Source organism: Trematomus bernacchii, unplaced genomic scaffold (assembly GCF_902827165.1).
Source record: "Trematomus bernacchii unplaced genomic scaffold, fTreBer1.1, whole genome shotgun sequence".
NCBI lineage: Eukaryota > Metazoa > Chordata > Actinopteri > Perciformes > Nototheniidae > Trematomus > Trematomus bernacchii.
The window spans coordinates 27,400,996-27,425,706 of NW_022987739.1; the positions used below are offsets into that span (position 1 = coordinate 27,400,996).

General features: G+C 39.4%; 1 protein-coding gene across 1 annotated transcript; it reads right to left on the reverse strand.

The window, feature by feature from the left end:
• On the reverse strand, positions 1-23,575 carry tnfaip6 (tumor necrosis factor, alpha-induced protein 6). The gene is made up of 6 exons (XM_034146537.1): positions 23,400-23,575; positions 19,367-19,504; positions 18,593-18,754; positions 4,295-4,523; positions 347-387; positions 1-233 (listed from the first exon to the last, which is right to left on the reverse strand). The coding sequence occupies exons 1-6, from the start codon at positions 23,497-23,499 to the stop codon at positions 112-114; spliced, it is 792 nt and encodes a 263-aa protein (XP_034002428.1). The 5' UTR covers positions 23,500-23,575; the 3' UTR covers positions 1-111.
• Between the last annotated feature and the right edge of the window lie 1,136 nt (positions 23,576-24,711).

Sequence of the window (24,711 nt, forward strand, 5' to 3'; positions counted from 1 at the left end):
ACAAAATGATTGATTTAATCAGCCAAAAAACACATTAATTACAGTACAGGATGTTATCAATAACAACATGATGAACACAGCAACAGGATCACATCAGTGTAGAGGAGTCGCTCAGTGGAAGTAGTGCGACTGATTCTGAGAGAACAGAGACGCATCAAAGGTGACGTATTGTAGTTTGAAGCCTCCAGCTGTGACTGAAGCGTCAGACAGGAACTTCAGCGTCATCACGTTTCCTGCAAAACAACAACATCACAGATAGATTTATTTGTTTTGTATCATTAAGAGATCCATCAGTGTGCCCAAAAAATAAGTATTTGTTTCTTATAAAATGATGAGGAAATCTCACCTGTACTGATGATATCGTCAGGTAGATAATCGCCACAGTATCTGAAAACAAGCAAATTAAAAAGAGTTGTTAACATTAAAGGTCACCTATCATGCTATTTTTAGGCAATAGCATAGGTCTCAGATATATAAAAATATATAAAAAACATGTCTATGAAGTGTTTTGCTCAAAATACCAAACAGATCACCCATTCTAGCCATGCCTCATATCCCTCTATTTCACTTCCTGTTTCAAAAGTGCTGATTTTGGGAAAAAGGTTAAAAAAATTAAAGAATTGATAAAAAATAAAAAGGAGGGGTCTGAGCTCATGCGGGACCCGGCAGCTGCTGTCTAAACTAAATTCTGCAGTGATGAAACGCCATATCATGGATTATCATGGATTATCAAGGATTCTTTCTGAAACAGTATGGAGCTCAAAGGCTTTCTCTCTTGCCGGTTATACCACAATGTGAGTTCCTTTTTATATCCAGCTTCTTCACATACATGCTCTCCAGTACAGGTTAGCTCTGAGTGTTAGCGATGCTAATGTAAACATCGACCATATTACGTCCAAAACAGTCGGGCATTGTTTCTGATAGCAACGTTTCCGATAGGGCCGTGGGTGTAAAGCCAGCCTACATTTCCGATATTACGTCATATCGGACGCAAATCTGGATCAGCTCCGTTGTAGCCCCGTTTTTAGAGATTTGGGTACGGAGGAAAACAGAGAGGGTTTTATTTTCTGACACTGCGTGAGTTCCCTGACACACCGGGGACACATATTTATGTATAAAAGACATAAAAAAGTGCATTTTGCATGATAGGTCCCCTTTAAACTCATATTCTTCTTCTTGAACACATGCAGGATAAATAAATCAGTTAAATGGAGTAGGTGGACATGTGATTTATTAAACAAACATACTGTGTTTGCTTTAAATTCATGTGTTGAACTAAAATAGCATTTAAGAAACTATACTATGACTAGCTTATCATTTACAATACGACGTGTTTGATCCTAATTATTTTGGTTTCCTCTTTTCTAAAGTCACAAAACAACTTAACAACTTATTTGAGAGTCACAAGGAAATCTCAAAATCAAAATGTCATCACATAATCATCGTCAGAAGTTCATAAAACATTTATTTTTCCAACTTCTCCAATGTGAGATTTTTGCTGCTTTTCTCCGTTTTTATCAAAATAAAAGTGAATTCATTTGAGGTTTGGACTATAGGTCAGATAAACACAACATTACAAAAAATCCCATTGTTAAGATGGGAGGACGGGGGAGCATAAAAAACCTACACCCAACCGGACAGGGCCCCATCAGGGAGACTGGATCCAAAGTTTTTACAACGGTCACATGACCTGTGCTGCAATAATATTGGCCTAGAAGGGCTGATATACATTGGATGGACTTAAAAGGGGGTGATGTCTTAAAGGTCCCATGTCATGCTTTTCTGGTTATTACCCGTCCCCTTGTGTGTTATGAAGGTTTTTATGCATGTAAACGGTCTGCAGAGTCAAAAACCCTGTAGTACACCCTGGAGCGAGTAAAACTCTAACACAGAAAAGACCTGTCTGCTGCCCCAGAACGCCTCGTTGGAGATTTCTCTTTTTCCATTGTTTACTTCTTGGGTATAGTGACGTAGTTCGGGTATAGTGACGTAACGTAACGTTACGTTACGTCCGCGGAGCCGTTACGTTTGGACCAATCCGTGGACTTCCTCACACACACTCGGCGGGACGTTGCGAGGCTCGCTGCTGCGAGGAGCGGGACACTGTGAGCTGGCTCACTGGTGTGGGGTCGGCGAGACACCGCGGAACTCAGCCTGAGCACACACACAAACTCCCAGCCAGGCTGCGGGTGTGTGTGTTTGTTTCGGGCTGGGTTTCGCTGTGTCTCGCTGTCTCGCAGACGGCCACTGGGCTCACAGGGAGGGGGGGGGCTGGAGCTCCAACAAGCCGTTTAGGACAGAGAGTGAATACACATACTATACAGAGATGCTGTATGAGAAACCAATGTGAGTTTGGAAAATTGCTCAATATAAATGTATTTTAGTAGACCTCAACAATGGAATTATGATCAGTAGAAATGGCCATGACATGGGACCTTTAACATGTTTCCATGCTATCATACATTTCCTATACTTTCCAGGAGAACAGTGCAATGTTCATTCATTTAAGCATGAATCACTGTTAAGAAAGAACATTGTATAAAGGTTGTTCTCCATTGAGAAAACCACAAATATACCCATTCACTTAATATTTATGGTCACAACACAACAGAATCACAATTTATTGTCACATGATCCATTGCTACCTGGGAGCTTTTGACGCATTTTCAAATGTCTTTGGACACACTTTTAATCAACCTGTATTTTATCTTTATTTTCTTGATCATATGCAACTGCTATATTGCTGTGTTTGCATAATGACAAACATTGATTGTATTTTCTGACATTTCTTAGATAATGTATTTTAAGTAACAGATGATCAATTATAAAAAGCATTTATCTGTTTGACCACTTTGAACTGATGACTGATTTTTCCCATGCAGGAAAATAACGTCAGGACATTTCCATTATAATTACTATCATTACTTTCAGTCAGTAAGAATTAACTTGTACATTGTTGTCAACGCTTGTATGCCTCTTCTAAAAACATGACATTCTTTGGTGGTTTTTGTGCCTGTGATTTTTGATATTGTTGAATGTCTTATATGTTTCAAAAAGGACCTTGTTCGATCAGCTGTGAAATATGTAATAGCATTTCATCAATCATGCGGAAGCGCGCTAGATATTTGAATGTATTCTCCAGTAAAGAATGAAATGACACAAATGATGAGATGAGAAGTTCACCTTGCATTTCCCCATATATGCCAACATTAAATGACACTGTAATCTAAGGTTTTCAATTTTAACTGTATTGCAATATTATATTTTAACTATACTATGTATTATTTTATTGACCTGTACTTAAATCATGTTTTATAATTGTTTGTGTGATTGAGATTATGCAATGTTTTTAGTGTGTGTTGATTGTTGTGTACCTGCCTGAGGACTGCACATGGAAATTAGCTATTAGCTCAAATCTGGCATCTCTTCTCTTTTCTGAGATTAATGTATTTGTATGCATGGTCCTTGTTGAAATAAATACATAATATATATGGCCAGATGAAGACCCTGTTTTTTTGTTTTCTTCACACTTTCCCTCTCAAAGCCACGGACCTGCCAGCGAACCATTAGACGTCGTTGTATATACAGTAAACCTTGCATCTTATCATTCAAAATTCAAGATTCAAGGCTTTTATTGTAATGTGTGCATAGCTACAGTGTAGATGTCAATGAGAATCTTAGGTCACAGGCTCCTCCAACAGTGCAACGCAATAAACAGATAAAATAGTGCAAGTAAATACAAATAGAATAGAATAGAAATAGTGCAAGTAGAGTCTATATACGCTACTATGGACAATCTTGCACTAATGTACATTTCCCATAGGTATTGAAGTGACTGTTATTTTGTATATATTGATTATTGTGCTTTTATTGAGGTCTTAATGTGTGCATATGTATAAATGTGTCGGTTGATTGTGTATATATAGGATAGATATTTTTATATATCTATGTATTTTTTATTCGGGATTGTGGGAAACGGTATTTCAATCACTCTGTCTGTACACACAAACTGAAAGATTGACAATACTTTGGACTTTGACTTATGTACAAGTAACTGGAATCATCTTTTTCAAATCCTGTGTCAGTTCTATAAAGATTTTGGAGCTACAAGTGCAGATTCCTCCCACTTTTCCTCCTGAATCTCCTCACCTGCCAGCGAACCCGGAGATATTTTAATTTATTCTCCAGTAAACAATGAAATGACATAAATGATGAGATGAGAAGTTCACCTTGCATTTCCCCATATATGGCCACATGAAGACCCTGTTTCCTTTTCCCCCTCAAAGCCACTGACCTGCCAGCGAACCCTGAGACGTCGTCGTAGCTGTCGTAGACCTCCAGGTAGTCGGCCAGGCAGCCCGAGTCCTCCTCCAGGTCGAACTCCTGGAAGAGCAGCTGGATCCTCTGGCCCAGGCGCACCCGGATGTGCCAGTAGCAGATCTGCTCGTCCTGGTACTCCTCGGGGAAGCCTGGAGACTGGATGGTCCTCTGAGGGTCCGTCAGCGTCCCCCCACACTCCTTAGCTGGAAGACACACACATCAAATGCAGAGGTTAGAATTAAATCGGCATTTTTCTTCAATTGTCCTAAGAAACGATGAATGAACTGCTGCTAGCAACTTGAATATATGAAGAACAGATAATTAAAAAGTAAAACTACAAAGAGAGGTAGAAGATCATCCTGACCTGCATGTACACCAGAGTTTGTATCCACATTGTAAATTGTTGCCTTCTTTAAAGTTATTAGTAATTTAAGATTAATTATTAAATTAAATGTAGAATAAGATAAAATAAATAAAATAACTTTGACTTGATCATTTTGTTCACAACATTAGACCTGTCCTCTAATCTCTACTAGAATAAGATAAGTGTGCATGTTTGGATGTTTTATCACTCCTGTAATGTACCTCATCTTGATATCCTTTTCATTACAGAGCTGGGAAAATGGTGTATTGATTAGATTCTGATCCGTGCAAGTCCAATTTTGACTGACTTTAGTTCTAATGTTAATGTTAATTTGACTTCAACCCATAAGTAATTATTTAAATTAACTCTAAATGTCACATGATGATGGATTAGTGTTCCACATTTCTTCCACTAATTTGTTTTACAATTAGGCCAAAGGTAAAGAGAGACATTGATGACCTTGTGTCCCTTTTGTTAGTACGTGGTTCCATTTTGTCTATGGCCTTGGACGGCTTCACTAAAAGTCACCCAGTTCTGCCCTGTTGCAGTCCGGCTGAGTGCAGTCACAGAGATGCTATGGCTGCTCTACATGACATTAATGGTCTGGTCTGAGAATGGACACCATTTCCTGCTCCCAGAGAGAATGACACTCCTCAAACTGAACATTACAGCCGTTGATACTGTCTCACATGGGTCTGCTCCCCCCCACTGAGCCATGAACTGAAAGCATGACATCTGCTATAAACACTTGGAAGCCTCCCTGTCACACCAGCACCAACCCTTGGGTCAGTCAGATGAGACTAACGGCTTCACTTAGGGCATTTGGTTCAGATACATGACTCTCGTTACCGCAGAGTGGGTTGTTTTTAAGGCTATTCATACTGCTATGCAGAGGATGCCTGTAAGTTGGCGAGCTGGTAAAAGCCCCTACTATTGTTCAAATAGGCCTAATGTCAGGGGTCTCTTAATGTCTAGTTCTACATGTATTCACATTATATAGACAATGTTTCCACCTGGTAAAACTAAAGGCTGCACGAAACTCAGGCTACAATACAACCATTCTGTTCTGCTCTAACGATTCAATTTATAGATTCTACATCAAAACAATTAGCTTTTATTATTTCCAATGATAACGTCACCTTCAGTGGAGGAATGCAAACCTGTTTTCAAATGTAAGGTTTTGATTTTGTTTGACATTTCTCAGTAATGACACCCTCAGACACCCAATATCATTCCTGCTATGCCATCAGTAATAACTCAGATCTTAAAGGGATGAAACTTTTCCTCCCAAATCAGATATGCTTTGTTTTTCAACAAATGTATCAATTTCCTGCATAATATATGTTTCTCACAATGGTTTTCGTTAGCTGCACACAGGTGATACTGAGTCTTCTCGATTAATAGATTATAAACTATACCATGTTTAAATAGACTCCTAAGTTATTATTTCATATGTACCATATGCAAGAAAAGGGAGGGAAGAGTCAATTATATTGAGTAATTGATTATATTTCTGATAAACTAATATGTTATCAAAAGGTAAATGGTGAATTAATATACATTTAGAATCATTGAGAAGGGGTTATATCCACAGGGACAAGCTCACCTTTAACTTACAATAACATTTCTCTGCTATGGACTGATGAGTATATGATTATTGCATGTTCAATGACTAACTATGTGAAATATCTAACCAATATGTTGAGAAGGTTTCACAGGCAGGTGGCTGACAGGCTCCCTCAGCCTGGAGAGGAGCCCACACACCCTTTTCAGATCGGAGATAATGTGCTAATCAAGTCTCTTGAAAAAGATGTTTTGTCTCCCAGGTGGAAAGGTCCTTTCCAGGTGTTAATAGTGACCAGAACAGCCTTAAAAGTCCAAGGTAGGACAGAGTGGATCCACGCTTCACGATGCCGTCTGTCTCCTCCACCGGTCAGTGGGGAGGGTCAGGGTGTAGGCGTGTGAAGGCGGTCCTGATACTCCTTGTACTGCTATACCTGGCCAAGGAAGCCCTGCTGGACGACGCTGAGGCAATCCCAACGACAGGTGGCGAGGGCTCTCGCCACTCAGAGGGAGAGTATAAGGTGCTCTTATCTAAGGGCACAGACAGGTTGTTTTCGAGCACCACACAAACATTCAGTATGGTGCGAGAGAGAAAAAGAGAGAGAAGAAGGAGGAAAGTGGGCCCCGAGATAAGGCTTCTCCCTCTTCCTGCTCTTTTCAGTGCCAACTCCCTCTTCATCCCCAAGAGAGGGTCACAGAATATTTCCTTTGAATGTCCGACTACAAAATGTAACTCAAATGACTGTGTTGTTGTGTTTCCTGTGTTTTTAAGCGAAGGCTTGTGGGCGTGGAACGTCTATCCAGAGACGGGGTACCAGCGGTTCCAGGTCTCACAGCGGATGGTAAGAATAACACTCAACACTGTTGCAAATGTGCCCCCAGAAATGTGGTGTTTCACTAAGGAACAATTAAAGGATGATCCCATGTGTACCACATGGACACCAAATTACAAAGATCCCAGTTCAGGGGTCACTAGATGTTCATTTATTGAACCAGGTTCAGATGTAATTAAGTCACCAGAGAGTGATGTAGACTCTTCAAAAAATGCCTTAATTACTCCACCTAAACAAACTCAAACCAATTCCGCAATGAGTTTAATGTTAGACTATGCACATGAACGCAATGTTAGCAACTGTTGGCTGTGCCAGAACATGCCAGAATCCATGTACTCTCCCATGTTCAGCCCAATTCCTTTCACAAAAGCTGACTACAGTTTAGTCACCTGGAGTGATATAGCATCCCGAATTAGCAAGGATGCAGATGATTGTTACACCCCTTCCTACCCCATAGACTTTGAGCAACCTTTAAAGTACAATGGCTTAATCTCGCTCATTGTTGACACAGTAAATAAAGACTACCTGCCAGACGGTTTCAAACGATTGAGGGTTCTAAAACTTATATATGTGAAGAAATACGTTGAACTAGCTTTTGAATACAGATTCCAATTAGCTCTAGTCCAGACTAATTGCTCAGCCACTTCCACAAGTCCAACATGTTCACCTCAACCGCACACACCATCTTTGTTGGTTGAAGCCTTGGTAGCAGTTGTACCCTGGTTTGGCGTCCGAACAGTGGACTCAGTGAAAGTTAAAATACATGACTGTTCACTGCCATTACCCTTAGGTAAATCCCCTACACGTGACTGTTCCGTTTATGTTCCCCCAGTTGTGGTGCATGAGTGGAAGAATGTGTCCATCTGCTTCCAGAGCGGAGGAGGGTTTTCACCCTCTGACGATGTGGGCCACAGCGACTGTAACACCGTAGTAAAGATCAAGTTAACCAGAACTCCCCTTCCAGAGAGGGTTTACTTGGTTTGTGGGAACAGAGCCTACAGTTGCATGCCTTATGATACTTTTGATGGCACCTGTTATCTAGCCTATCTAATCCCTTTGATCCGTAAAGTAGAGACTGAGGAGATTGCAGCAATATTCCCTGCCCTACACAGAACTCGTAGAGCCATCACAACAGGTCAGCAGCTGGCTAGCGCATTTCTGCCCTGGTACGGTATTTATGTTTCCCAGCAGGAAATTATAGCTCTCTCCAAGGTTGTGGAGAAGCACCTTAATGTGTCCAACACAGCCATGTTAGCTGAACACAAAGAACTGCAGGAAGTTAGAACAGTGGCATTACAGAATCGCATGGCACTGGATCTTCTACTAGCAGCACAGGGGGGTACATGCAAGGTGATTGGATCTGAGTGTTGTTCTTTCATCTCTGATGCCACACCTGAGGTCATGGATATGGCTCATGATACTGCTAGGGGAATAAAAGAATTGCACGAAACTCATGGGTTTGCATTTGGGGATTTAACTGGAACATTTGGGTCATGGGGAGGGGGGATTGTAAAATTCATTGTTACCATTTCAGTGTTTATCATAGGTGTGCTAATCCTGATAATGTGCCTAGTCACTGTAGTTAAACTAGTCCTGCGAAAGATTACCAAAGTCGCCCTCCAGGCCCCACAGAGACTAGTGGGGTACACCACCGTTGATGACACCGTGATGATGTACGACGCCGAGCCTCCAGACCCGTGGGTCACTGCCGTGGTTTCCGAACCATGGGTTCCCCCTTACAATGACCAATGAATTAAAATTGATGCTTAGATTAAAGAAAAGATATTTTAATTTTTCCCTTTCAGGTTGTTACACTACACGACAAATATCTGATTTTTCCTTTTCAGATTTTGAACAATGTATTTGATTAAAATGAATGTATTGATTTTTCTAAGACTAAGTGCCTTACTCTTGACTAAAGCGTAATGAAGTAAACGTAAAGTAATCCTAAAATTGAGGACACTGCAACTTTGCCGATTACAGATTGATCAAATCACCACTGTGAATGTTATGCCTTAGCTGGATCTCTTATGATCCTAAGTTTGAAATGCTTTTGACTAGTGATTGCCTTAAAGCAAATCTTTAAGCTGTTTCTGGTTTTGATTTTATAGTTTGATAAATGACATTAACTAATGGTTTAAATGATAAAAGATATTAGTTTAAAACAAATATTTTGCTATTATGTATCTGTGTTTTATGTGTGTTCATTATTGTGCTTATTGACAAAAGATGCTCCAAACACTGATGAGAGATAATTTTTCCTATTATGATTGCCTGTATCAATCATTGTGATTGAATGTTTCAATCTTATTCTACTTTGTGATGTAATTGAATGTAAGGTGAGACCACACTCGAATCTGAAGACGTCTATTGATTTAAGTATTGACCAGAATTATTATTAGACTAATGTTTTAAGGTTATCAAAAATGATAAAAAGAGAGGAACTGTTAAGGAATAATTCTTCTAGATATCTAACCTTTTACTCTGACATGTGTTATCTCCTTTAAGGAAAGGCCTTGGTGCCATATGTGTTGTTGTCACCAGTGTGAGACCGGTCAACTTGACTGGCACGAAGGGTAATTGTTGTGGGAACACTGAGGCACTTCTTTATCGGTGTTTGTGGGCTCTAGGATGTGAAATCCTTGAGGCCATGAGCGTCGGACGCAGATGATTCAGTGTTTAGTCTACTCCTTCAGAGATGTTGATTTCTCTCTGTGAACCTGTTAAAAGGTCTAGCATAGAGAGAGGTTCTTCAGAATTGACGTGGCAACTCTACCGTGTGGTCAGAACCTCTGACTCTTTGATTTGTGATGTGAATCCTCCGGCCGAATACTCTGAATAAACCCATCAGTGTTTGACATCAAAGCTCCAACTCTCACCGTGTCTCCTTCCTGAGTCGGTGACTCCATGCATTACTACACAGAAGTTTCCTCCACAACTAGGCTGTTAGTGAAGGAAGAAACATTTAGTGCGTTTGTCTGTATTCTAAATTCATACCCTCAGTTATTTAAAGGTCACCTATCATGCTATTTTTAGGCAATAGCATAGGTCTCAGATATATACAAATATATAAAAAACATGTCTATGAAGTGTTTTGCTCAAAATACCAAACAGATCACCCATTCTAGCTATGCCTCATATCCCTCTATTTCACTTCCTGTTTCAAAAGTGCTGATTTGGGGTATAAAGCTTTAAAAAAATTATAATAATTGATAAAAAAAAGGAGGGGTCTGAGCTCATGCAGGACCCGGCAGCTGCTGTCTAAACTAAATACTGCCGTGATGAAACGCCATATCATGGATTATCAAGGATTATTTCTGAAACAGTATGGAGCTCAAAGGCTTTCTCTCTTGCCGGTTATACCACAAGGTGAGTTCCTTTCTATTTCCTGCTTCTTCACACACATGCTCTCCAGTACAGGTTAGCTCTGAGTGTTAGCGATGCTAATGTAAACATGCACCGACCATATTACGTCCAAAACAGTCGGGCATTGTTTCTGATAGCAACGTTTCCGATAGGGCCGTGGGTGTAAAGCCAGCCTACATTTCCGATATTACGTCATATCGGACGCAAATCTGGATCAGCTCCGTTGTAGCCCCGTTTTTAGAGATTTGGGTACGGAGGAAAAGAGAGAGGGTTTTATTTTCTGACGCTGCGTGAGTTCCCCGACACACCGGGGACACATATTTATGTATAAAAGACATCAAAAAGTGCATTTTGCATGATAGGTCCCCTTTAAGGTCTGTAGCATGCTTATCTGCAACTCCAAAGAATAAAACTCACTTGGAGAGTTCTTGGTATTTAAGGGAACAGAAATAAGGGGAACATTTGAACATCACTGCAGTGGGAAAGCAGCTCTGCGGTCATCTAAGGACATGATGATACATGTGTGTTCTGAGGCAGGACTTTAATCTGCATCTGTTCACGTGCAGCACTTTGGATTTGGGGGGGTCTTTCTCCTGCGTGTGAGCTCTGAATGAATCAAGAGTAGGAGAAGAAGAGTTCTTTTGTAAAGGAAGGTAATGAAACACACATGTGGAAACCGGTAACAATGGCATCTAAAGGTTTTCCACTCGATGTCCTGCAGGGAGAAGGGATGTTAGGTTGATTAACGTTGTTTCTTGTGTAATTTAGACAATGAAATCAACTGGTGACGTGAGAAAAATAAACCTTTCTGAGCAGAGGATCCTAGAAAATGTAATTCATGCTTCATTAAGTTACTTTCTTCTAAATATGGATTATAAACTGTAAGAAATAAGAGAAGATCTGTTTGAATTCATGATCTTTTTTTAGCATTTTAAAATGTCGTTTTTTTGGTGTATACCTGTATCATCTTATACCGTTCATGTCAGCCAATTAGTAATTAGAATTAAGCGTTCCAATGTCATCGTTTATCCACCAGAGAGCACACACAGGTTTGTTTATCTTCTGTAAAACGGACCGCTTAACCCTTATGTTGTGTTCGAGTCTCACATGACCCGTTTCAAGTTAAAATTATATAATAACTACGCTCTAGTTTTTTTTATCGGAACAAGGCTTCATGATATCCTCCACAACAGATATATCAACACTACAAAACTGATTTTGACCATTTTTGCCAAGTCTGAAGGTCTCTAAAAAAAAAAGTGTATAATTTGGTGTTCGGGTCTGGAAAGACCCAGCAGCATTGTTGGGGGTGACTCGGGGTCAAATTTGGCCCAATCAAGATTCATCTTTGACTTTAGACACCCCTCCCCCACCCCCTTCATCCACTGTAACAATAATTTTTCGCAACATGCACCTGGTCTCCCCTCCCTCTGCCCCCCTCCCCCCAAGGGAACTCGACCTTTCTCAAAGAATATGTACACTAACACTTGAACCTGAACACACACATGCACGTGTGCCATATGTGGTGTAATGTGTTTTGGGGCCATAACATTAAATAACAACAGGATTGTATGGTTATGGATGCATTATAAGTTAGTTATGATGTAGTTAAAACAATATTGGAAGATAGTCATTTTTTTGTGTGTTTTGGACTGAGATAAATCATGGGTCAAAATTGACCCGCGAACACCATGAACGGTAACAGCTTTTGAACACAACACAAGGGTTAAGAACAACCCGGTATCACGGCAAGACGTGAACATGTGACGATCTACCATGCTGGGAGACGTGAATATGTCACGGTTTCGTCCCTTCAAACGTGACAGTTACACGGTATTGTTAACATGGCCCAACCAGTGGAGAAATACCCGGAAGTGCCTAGCAAATGGTCTACCGCGCCTATTGGTCGGTTTTTATTGTCAAAATTAGATGTTTTTAATTTATTTTTTAATCGTCACACTCGATTTCGCCGATTTTCTTGTTGCCTTAGCTGGTCGACACCTCTTTTAGCAGAAACAAAGGCTACATTAATGTATTAAATCGATGTTAATCCATGTGTGTGGAGGTGAGGATGTGGAATTAACGGACGTGACGTTGTGCGATTGCGTTGCCAGGCAACGCAATTTACAAACTCTTCAACTACAACCCTAATTATATTTTAAAACATTTCAGAAGGCCTCACGAAATACTTTAATGTAAATTAAAATGTAAATGTGAAGGAATGTGTATAATGTGGTGATTGACATTATTCACCCACGGATCTATGGGTTGGGGGTATTGTTCCGCACGGACATTTTAGTTAACCGGACTCCTGTTGATGTGAAATCCGAAAACATTTAAAAAAATAATAATAATACTTTATTCCGAGTTTGCTTGCTTTTCTCTTTGGAGGTCATCACATAACGGCATTGTAATACATGGTTCGGCTGCATTAAATATGACATATCTGCCGTAGTTCTGTATTTATAGAGCCCTGATGAGAAGCACTGCCGCCAAAACTGAAAACGTGACGTGGATCATAAATATATCAGCAATTAAACATCTTACATTTCTTTTCACACAATACGTCTCCTTGCAGTATCAATACTAATTCGGTTGACTTTTATATTTGATCCAATTGGTAGATAGGTTATATTTACACCATAACGGTGGACAGCTGATATAAAAGGACTTGTCGTTTTTAAAGATATTACTGATTTTCTTTGAATATAAGAATGTAAATACTGAGTTGAGAGAATAGTCAGGGGATTTGGGTGATGGGAGACACATCTATGGATTCAGAATTGCAATAGCTTACTGTTAAATGACGGATATACCTTTCTGTCTGTGATGTTTTACAAATCAGATATTAGAAGTAAAACATGTGAAATAATATAGCAATATCCTGTACAATTATGTGAAAACATGAATAAAACTACACATCTTCAGATGTTATACATACACAAGTGTCCTACACTCATAATACAAAGTTATTATGGCTGTGTGTACCTTGTGTGCACCGCCTAGTGGTTAAAGCACGTTATTGAATTAGTTGTGTATATGATATGTCAATGAACCTTAGAAAATCTTGAAATCTTGAAAGGGATATGCAAAATAGCCATTATATACAGTCTTTAATTAACTATTAGTAGAGAATAACGAGTAATGAATATACTTTATATGGATCTGCAGATAAATGTTTAGTCTTCTCAAGCAGCAACTATGAAATATCTCTCCTTATTGTTGGCACTTGACAATCACCTTTCCCTGAATTTTACTCAGGTGTAACTAAAGCCTGATTTAAGGGTTGTTTATATTTCACATCATTAATCAGAATCTGCAAAGTAACTAAAATAAATGTAGTGGAGTTAAAATACCAGGTTAACCTCTGAATTGTAGTGGAGTAGAATTGCTGTTTTGTTTAGTAATGGATATTGAATATGGAATAAAGGTTTTGACAAGACCTAGTGTAACAATAATCAAAAAGGACATTAAAAGAGCTCCAGATGTTAATGATCTAAACAAAACAGCACACCTGAAATGTATATTTAAATACTTTATTAAGGGCAGTGAATTAGTTTTTTCTGTATGTTTTTCAAATCAGTGTTATACAGTAACGGTGCGTCTACACAGCAGCGTTAAAAAAATCTTGAAACGCTTCTGCCCATTCACTTTGAATGGGGTGACGTCACTTTCCCTCACTTTTCGCCGAAATGCATTGTGGGCAGGCGAGCGGAGATTTTCAGGATTTTCAGGATTCAAAGTTGAACAATGTTCAACTTTTGAGGCTGAGGTGGAAGCGTCAGCCAATCAAATCCCGTGTACGCAAATCTGACAGTTCAAGCTCTAGCCAATCAAACGGCGTGTATGCTGGGAGAGACATACCGCAGGTCATTTCCTCATATTCCAAAAAATGGAGGAGAAATTAGCGGTAGCGAATCAATCACCCGGTGCTTTATGACCAGACCTACCGGGATATAAACCGGAGGAGCCAGGCATGGAGGGAGGTGGCAGAAACAGTGGTATGTTTTCGCCTGTTTTGGGGAGTTTATATCCAGTTTACTTCGGGCTTTTTTGCTTCGTATGTCGCGGGCGGGAGATTCATGTGATTGGTTGTTCGCAAAAAATCCCCAAGCTTCAGATACGCCCACCTCCAAGATTTTTTTAACGCTGCTGTGTAGACGTACCGTAAGTGTCATAGACAGTGTTACATTGCTATTATTATCCTTAAAATATATGTAAAACAAAACCACTTATGATCTTTTTATTTGAGTGGTTTACTAATGACAGTTAATTCTGTTTTTGCTCATGATGGTTTCATTTTTGTGAAAAATAATAAAATAATAAAATGCAATAACGTGCTTTAACCAGTAGGTGTCCCTTTCTATCAGCTGTGCACCGTTAGGGTGTAAATACAGCCTATCTACCAATTGGATCAAATATAAAAGTCAGCCGAATTAGTATTGATACTGCAAGGAGACGTATTGTGTGAAAAGAAATGTAAGATGTTGTTTAATTGCTGATATATTTATGATCCACGTCACGTTTTCAGTTTTGGCGGCAGTGCTTCCTGTTTGTCCAGAAGTCTTCTCATCAGGGCTCTATAAATACAGAACTACGGCAGATATGTCATATTTAATGCAGCCGAACCGTGTATTACAATGCCGTTATGTGATGACCTCCAAAGAGAAAAGCAAGCAAACTCGGAATAAAGTATTATTTTATTTTTTTTAAATGTTTTCGGATTTCACATCAACAGGAGTCCGGTTAACTAAAATGTCCGTGCGGAACAATACCCCCAACCCATAGATCCGTGGGTGAATAATGTCAATCACCACATTACACACATTCCTTCACATTTATATTTTAATTTACATTAAAGTATTTCGTGAGGCCTTCTAAAATGTTTTAAAATATAATTAGGGTTGTAGTTGAAGACTTTGTAAATTGCGTTGCCTGGCAACGCAATCGCACAACGTCACGTCCGTTAATTCCACATCCTCACCTCCACACACATGGATTAACATCGATTTAATACATTAATGTAGCCTTTGTTTCTGCTAAAAGAGGTGTCGACCAGCTAGGGCAACAAGAAAATCTAATTTTGACAATAAAAACCGACCAATAGGCGCGGTAGACCATTTGCTAGGCACTTCCGGGTATTTCTCCACTGGTTGGGCCCAAGCCCCCAGGAAGTGCGCCGGACTCTGATGAAAATATTCGTGCTGGCCAAACGGCGGTACTACACTTCCTTTTGGTTGCCAGGCCCGGAAACACTTTTTCCCATTGACTTACATGGGGAAAGAGTGGTCTGTAAATCGTTGGATAATTTTTTTTAAACTAAATAAACTACCCAGTATGAACACTTGTATAGCCCTTATTAAAAACATTCGTTCCTCAAGTTGTAAAATGTGCTAATAACGTTATTCTGAGAGTTATTTCCCTCTGCATTATGAACGCGCATCTAACCCACGGGACCGCGCCGCCCGGCACGTTCATGTTACGTGTTCAGCACTACATGCGTTTATCTTTACCCATGGATGCACAATAAGAACGGACCCATATCGCCTTACTGCCAGCCCACGGAGCTGTAATAATGGATATATTGCACATGTTTGCTGTAATTCATCATTTCTAAAATATTATACTACATGGGCTGTATGATTAATTACCGTAAATGTTGTATTAAATAAAGTTAATATTACCGACGTAGATTAACGTCCCTGTAGCTTCTTATTGCACTAAGAAGCTTATTGCACTGTATATATATATATATATATATATATATATACAGTGCAATAATTCTTTCATGCTAAATGAAGCTCTGTTGCTTGGATATCACTAGATCCTGTTACAGCGTAATATAAAAGTACATAACGATTGATGTGTAAATTAGCATAATTACTAGCTAACCGCTAGCTGCTAACTGCCGCCTCGTTAATATCAAATCTATCATAACAAACATTACCATGCTGTCATGAACGTGCGGTGCTGTTACGTGTACGCAAATTGACGTGCTTGATGTGAACGAGCATTTTGGGGGGCATGGTTAAAGTTGCGCATGCGCTATGAGCGCACATACGGGTACTTCTCAGGCATGCCGGGTAATCTGTGACGTTTCGCTCTCTCAAAAGTTGGGCCATTTTATCATCATGCGCGAATGAGCAACTCTCATAGGAATGAATGAGGCCCCGCCTCCCACGCTGTATCCAGTTCTTATTATACATCCATGGTTGGGCCATGTTAACAATACCGTGTAACTGTCACGTTTGAAGGGACGAAACCGTGACATATTCACGTCTCCCAGCATGGTAGATCGTCACATGTTCACGTCTTGCCGTGATACCGGGTTGGTTAAGAAACATATGGATAACAGTTATTTTATAACCAAGTTTAAAGCTGTTATAATTCATGTTTTTTATATTAACAATAGATCATAATGCCCGTCACCTTCAATAATACACTCCCAACAAGGTTTTACTTATTTTGTTTTTGTTTAATTTGCTTTTTGTGCATCGTAGTAATCCTTTGATTTCACCCCACTGTATAAAACATATTGTTATGTATGTATTTATTTATTTATTTATGTGTATTTAATCTGTTTTAATTGTAGTTCTTGTGCATAATGTTTTTTGCAATTATTCTGTTTTAATTGTCTTGATATAATTGAAAATAATAAATAATAATTCTAAATATAATAAATATGCAGAGTGTACAGCCACACAACATTTCCATCTCCTTTCAATAGACGATAAAATGGTTTCTGATGTTGAAAAAATATTTATTTTGACTCACAGTGGCTAGAAAATGTTGAGCTGCTTTTCATTTGGGTGTTAATTTCCAAAATATTACTTTTAAATGCTTTTCAGATGTGTTTAAAAAAGGACAAAAGAGTAAACGTACTTCGGCTCCAAATGAATCAGGCAGATTGGGAAATCCCATTGACATTCAAGTTAAAATGAATCATTCAGGCGTGTTGGTTCTAAAAACCAGTCACTGTGCAGCTTATCACTTCCTCAGTTTCTCCATCTTATCCTCACCTCACGTCCTGCAGGTTTATTCCTGGTCTCCTCATGATAACTCACAGGGTGCGACACAGATTGTGGTTTTAAGTGAAGTGAGTCTGCAGAGCCTCAGACAGGATGACTACTCTGAACCACAGCCTCAGTCATCGCCTACGCTTCAAAACACAGTCTCTTTAAACCACTCAGATATTTAGTAGCCGTTACGCTTTTTAGTTTTCACCTTGTGAGTGTGTTTGTGTGTGTGTGTCACCATGGCAAAACGTTGTCCTGGAGACATTTACTGTAACGGGAATCACCACAGAGGAGGTTTTAAGTTCTTTGTTATGAGTTTATATTTTTCTGTCTGTCACTTCGGTTGCATTACAGCGGTGCAAGATGCAGTCACTACACTTTACAGAGGTGTAGTTCAGATAGAAATGAAGTTCAAAGAAGGGTGTTATCCGAACAAAGGATGACTTTCAGTGCTCTTAGTCGGAGTTGGGGACTATAGGAAGTGGTGAAGAATTTAACATTTGTGTGATCCCATTGCAAGATATTTTACTTTAGTAATACCAGTATCACTTCCACATCTGAATGACGACATATAACCTTTGTGCATGCGTCAGTGTTTGATTTGTCATAAATTGACCTTTTATCCAATTTAAAGCAATATATTTTCAACACACTTAAGCGCGCTACTCCCTTTGTGTCGGCACTATCTATGCAGAAGTGAAGTTGAGTAATGAGGTTTTAGAGAAAATGCATGTATTTGGGAAGTAGTGAGCATCCAACCGGAAAACTGAGACTTGGACATCGGTTTTACTTTTTAAATTAATGGTTTTGAATAGTTTTGCTGTTGTTAAATGCTGCTCCCATTTACTTATTCCTCACTTCATGATACTAATCCTTTTCCTACCTTGAATGTTTACTTATTAGATTGTTTTGCTTGCCACTACCATACTGATTTATTTTTTATCTGAATCGGTCTAGTCTGTTTGTTTTAACAATGAACATTTTCCCTCTGTGGGACGGATAAAGGAATTATGACAACATGTGTAGATAACTGTGGAAGAATCTAATAATTCATTGAGATTTCAAGGCAACACGTGGTAAGAAACTGATGTGGAAATTATAATGTTGTGGGTTAAGTGAAGTGTACTCACAGTCTGGGTTGTAGCAGTACACATCCCATCTCTCACTCTTGTTTCTTCTCACTCCGTAGTCCACAACGCCAATCTTCCCAAAGCCACAGTTAGCGCCCGGTTTAACGATGGGGTACCCGACATGCCCTCTGTCGAACCATCCGGCTGCACACACATGGAAACCTGAAAAATAAAATATATCTGCTTGATGCAACCACTGATAATAAACCACTGTGTTCTGCCAGCCAAGCACGGAAACTCAGCCTCAAAGGTAGAAACCTGGACTCTCTGTTTGTTATTTTGTTGTGGGGGCCTCACAGTTACACTCAGCAGACCCCCAGATAAAACAGAGACCTCCTAGGTAGACCGCTGTGGGAAAACTGGTCTCAAGCGCTGAAAGGGGACAGGATCGAGTGGCTGGACTCCATCTCAAGAACAAATGGTGATATTACCCACACAAGAAGGTGTTAACGGACTTTAACAATGCTCCTGAGGCCGCTTAAAACCTGCTCATGAAACAGCAAAGCACTCGTGGAAAGAAGTGTTTCATCCTCGACCTTTGCCCTATGAACATGGGAAGTCTGAACGCATTCCAGCCTTGTATCTCTACTGTTACATTAGACATGGTGCTTTAAGTGTTTCATGGGAGAAAGGAAAGGTAAACCTCCCTACTTTCACTGGGTGGGTGCGGTATGAGTCTCCCTCAAGTGATGAATTATGATGCATTCACTCCCCTACAGTAAATCTCATTTAACAGGGTGTGTGTTTGGTGTGTGTACGTGAGTTTCTGCAGACCTATTTGACGAGCAGCCTCCAGTTGTTCGTTAGTGGCCAGCTTCCCCCCCTCGTATTTGCAGACGGCCTTGGCTTCTTTATACGTCAGCTGGTATCTCCCTTTGCGTGATTCCCGGTGGTAAACTCCAGCTGCTTGTTCTGAGAGAGAGAGAGAGAGAGAGAGAGGAGAGAGAGAGAGAGGAGAGAGAGAGAGAGAGAGGGAGAGAGAGAGAGAAGACGAGAGAGAGAGAGAGAGAGAGAGAGAGAGAGAGAGAGAGAGAGAGAGAGAGAGAGAGAGAGAGAGAGATCAAACAGCTGTTACCTCCATCTGAGGAAGGAATGTTTGCAGAAACCACAGTGACCTGCAGAGGGGATAAGTAACTACTTACGTACTTAAAGGGGCCCTTTTATGCTAATTTCCAGGTTCATATCAGTATGTAGGGCCTCTACTTTAAAGAGTCCTCTCCTGCTGATGTTCAGGTGCATATCAGTAGTGTCTCTACTTTAAAGAGTCCTCTCCTGCTGATGTTCAGGTGTATATCAGTATGTAGTGTCTCTACTTTAAAGAGTCCTCTCCTGCTGATGTTCAGGTGTATATCAGTATGTAGTGTCTCTACTTTAAAGAGTCCTCTCCTGCTGATGTTCAGGTTCATATCAGTATGTAGTGTCTCTACTTTAAAGAGTCCTCTCCTGCTGATGTTCAGGTGTATATCAGTATGTAGTGTCTCTACTTTAAAGAGTCCTCTCCTGCTGATGTTGAGGTTCATATCAGTATGTAGTGTCTCTACTCTGACATGTCTCCATGTTTTAATGTTCAAAAAGCTCTTTATTTTTCTCATACTACCTGTGCTGCAGCACCTCTTTTCACCCTCTGTCTGAAACCAGAGCCCAGGCTGCTCTGATTAGCTGGCCGGCTCACTTAGAGATGTCCCGCCCCTTACCCTATCATGTACAATGTGTTGGAGCGCTAGCCAATACAAGCGCAAGTGTTACATAGTGATGTCACTAAGTTTCTGAAGTAAACAAAGGAGTCCAATGGAGGTGTTTCAAGGGGGTTTTAACCTTTGCAGACCATTTACATGCACACACAAACCTATACAACACACTACAGGAAAGGGAAACCCTCAAACTGAATAAAAAGGGCTCCATTTGTACACATTTGAGTTTTTTTTATTTGAGTATTTCCATTATATATAACTTTATATTTCCACTACATCTTAGAAGTAAATATTGTTCCTCTTTTCCACTACATTTGTCTGACAGCTTTAGTTATTTGTCAGATTACAGTTTTCATTCCCTTCCTCCAGATGTGTTGGATGAAAGGATGAAGTGTTTCTATATGTGTTTAGAAATACTCCTCCTTCTTAACATAAATACAGTCTTTAAAAAGCCTCTTGGATCAGCGGGAAAATGCTTCGTCACTAAACTGAAAACAAGCTGTTTTTCGGAGAAACTCATGAGAAGTCGACTTTTTGGAGTTGATCTTACAGAATATGATGCCTTGCTGAAGATTTAACTAGCCAACAGTATATTAAGGAGTTAAAATGAGCAAAACCTTAAACATCTACCACAATACATTTCTGCATGAACAGGATAATCCAAATACATCACATATACCAGGGGTACCAAACTCAAATACACAGTGGGCCAAAATAAAAAAATGGGTACTAGTCGAGGGCCGGACTGGTTCAATGTTTATTGCGAAACTTATTGAAATGAACTTATTGCACATATTAAACCTGGAACTAACAAAGCTTAAATGATTGCCTATAAAAACAACATTAAACATTAAATAATCAGTTGCATTCATTTCTTATGGCTCTATCTGCAGCTTTTCCAGAGTCATTTCTTATGATTACATTTTTCCACAGGCCAACAACAGCTTCAAAAAAACTATTTCCCTCAAAGAACAAACCAAACATGCCCTGTTGTCGCAAGAAAGAAAGTGCAGAAGGAAACATCCATGTAAACTCAGTTTGCTGCTCTGTGATGCTAGTTCAAGCCAGATACTTGGCATCTCATCTTGGGTGCAAGGTCATCAATGTTTGGGGTCAGGCTCTGAGCTGAGGAGACCCTCAGGATTGAGTGAAGGTGTGCGTGCAATATACCAGCGGGCCAGATCTAATAGTAATTAGAAATTATCCTGCGGGCCGAAATTAGGCCCCCGGGCCTTGAGTTTGACACATGTGACATATACTAATAACACACAGAAAGGGAACATTTTGCTGCTCAATGACCAAGTTTACGGATTATACTTTAAGTAAATGTTGAACATAATACTTGTAAACGTGAGTAGAGTTTTGAATGAAAGACTTTTACTTGTAATTAAGTATTTTTACAATGACATTCATACTTTTAATCATGTAAAAGATCTTCTTCCATAGCTTCAGCAGGATACTTCAAGTGTTTGATTTGCAAAACACACAACAGTACAGGCTAATAGGTGACAATGTGTAGTAAAAAGGTGAAGGTTAAGCTAAGCCAAACATATAAAAGATTAAAGGGAGAGGTTTCCTGTGTGAGATTGTTCTACATTTTGAAAGTTCACCAGTCATTTGGTAATTTGCTCTGGGGTCTTATCAGTGGGAGCTCTGATCCTGTTCTAGTTTCACTCATGCATGACGGCAGAACTGGGCAGAAAGCTCTCAGAAATGAGTCTCAAGTGGATGTTTTGATCTGGTGAACCGGTTTGATGAATGTTTTGTACACTAATTAAACTCTTCTCTCTGCTACAGGAAACACTGCCTCTTAAACCCATTAGGTTTGTTACAGTGACCATACTTTTTAGAAAACATGGAGAACCTCCCCCCAAAAAACATGTTGTAGACATGAGAGAAACGCTGTGCTTGTGATTCAGCTTTGTTAAGCCTATTAGCAATATGAAACACCTTTCACCACATAAAGAAAACCATTTGGGGTTTATAAAAACGAGTTACAGGTGTTTGGAGAGTAATGCACACGAGGAAACACTCCTTTAAAGCTTACTGTAAAAAGGTAAAGCCATTACAGTGCTCCTAAATGTGTTGAGCTATCTTTTGGTAACACTCAGATGTGTTTACATTTGGAAAGTACTGAGATGAAGTCACTCCTCGTGTTTACTGGGCTCCAGCAGCCCTGCCAGCCCATAAACATGCAGTTTGGCAGAGCTGCTGTGTTGCCTTCATTATTATTCCTTGTTAGTCCTCACAATGTGTCTTTATGTGAGGGGATTTATTGCTGTGCTTGCAAAAACTGACTGAAAACAATCCCATGTAAAGTAGGCCTAGTGTACAAGATTACATGTGAAGGAAATTAAATACGTCACTTTGCATTAAAACAAAAGCTGGCTTAATCAAAAATATGGATAAAAAAACGTGATGTAAGCAACACTGGCTAATAAAGTTGAAACTGAACATTTAAATAAACTACAGATTAAACAGATTTTGATGCATAACAAGAAGGCAAGCACCTAGTAATCCACTCGAGTTATGGCACTTATTATATAAATATAATTGGTCGTTATTTGTTCATTTGGGTCATCACAATTATTAGGCTACTATACTAATTACTAAAATAATAATAATTCCCTTACCAGCTTTGAGAACACTTTAATGCATCAATCATTATAAAGCATATCATATATATTATTCTGAAATGGACCAATCTGCACAATGACTACTTTTACTGTTGCTACTTTCACTATATTTTGATGCTAATACTTTTCTACCTTTACTCGAGGAACATTATGAATGCAGGACTTTTACTGTAACGGAGCATTCCTACACTCTGGTACTTCTACTTTTCCTTAAGTACAAGATCTGAGTACTTTTACTTTTACTTTAGTACAAGATCTGAGTACTTTTACTTTTACTTTAGTACAAGATCTGAGTACTTTCTACTTTTACTTAAGTACAAGATCTGAGTACTTCTCCTCTGGCTACAATGCAGAAATAGTAAACATGCAGGTGATTCATAAAGTGTGTGTTCTGCTTTTTAGCTGAAAGTGAAACAGCTTAACCAACTGTTTTTTCTATCTAAATTTACAATTACAACAACTTAAAAAACAGAGATTTACCCAGCCAGATGGAGTTATGAAATATTCCGTCCTTGAAGCCCCATGCCTGCGCCTCTTTGAGCAGAAAGCCCAGCGAGCAGAGCAGAGAGAAGCAGTTCATCCTGTCTGAGAGCCGCTGTTCCTCCAGATGTGTCCGAGCTCTGCCTCTCTGCTGCTGCCTTTATACTGCTGCTACTGCGGCTGCTGCCCCCCCCACAGAGACACACACACACACACACACACACACACACACACACACACACACACACACACACACACACACACACACACACACACACACACACACACACACACACACACACACACACAACCATTGGTCACTTACAATAAACCAGGGAGGGGGGAGGAAGAACTCAGATCCTGAGATCCATGAGTAGGGGGCATACATTCAAGATTTCAACATGATACCGAAAATTCACTTGCTCAAAAATAATTAAATTAGATAACACCAAAAAAATGTTTTATATATATATATTTTTTTATATATATTATACAAAAAAGACATTAAAGAACATCAATAGTTATATATATATATATAATAACTTGCTTTATATTTTGTTACTGTACATTTTTAATTCAACATGTATATTTTCTACTTTCTTGTTTATTTCTAGTCTTCTAATTTGTAATGTACAATGCCATGTCTTTGTATGCTGCTGCAACACAAACATTTCCCAAATTGGGATCAATAAAGTACTTCTTATCTTATCTTAACAAAGTTGATGGAAAATGGTGGTCATTAAATAATATTACATCCCCACTCGAATACAATTATTTCCAAACAAACAAAAACAAACCCCCCCCCCCCCACCACTGACACAAATGCATGTCCTAATCTCACTTTAGTAAAAGTATTATCAGTATCTATAAGGCCCCAATACATGTGATATATTATGATATATATATATATTATGATATATATATATATATATATGGCATTATTAGATTGTATTCTCTCAGGTGTTAAAGTGGACCTATTATGCCATATTGGAAAAATATATTGTAGGGCCATACCTACACAAAACATGTCTGTGAAGTTTGTTGGTTAAAATACCAAACAGATCCCCCATTGTAGCCATGCCTCAAACTGCTCATACCCCTCTGTTACAGCCCTGTTAGAGAAACACAGATTTTGGGTCCTTAGCTTGAAACAACAAAAAAGAGGAGGCGGAGCTAATGCCTGATCAGAATTCTACCGGGGATAAAGTTAAATTCTGCTGTGATAAAACGCCATCCTGTTCTAAACCACATCAAGGATTATTTCTGAAACAGTATGGAGCTCAAATGCTTTTTCTCTTGCAGGTTTATCACA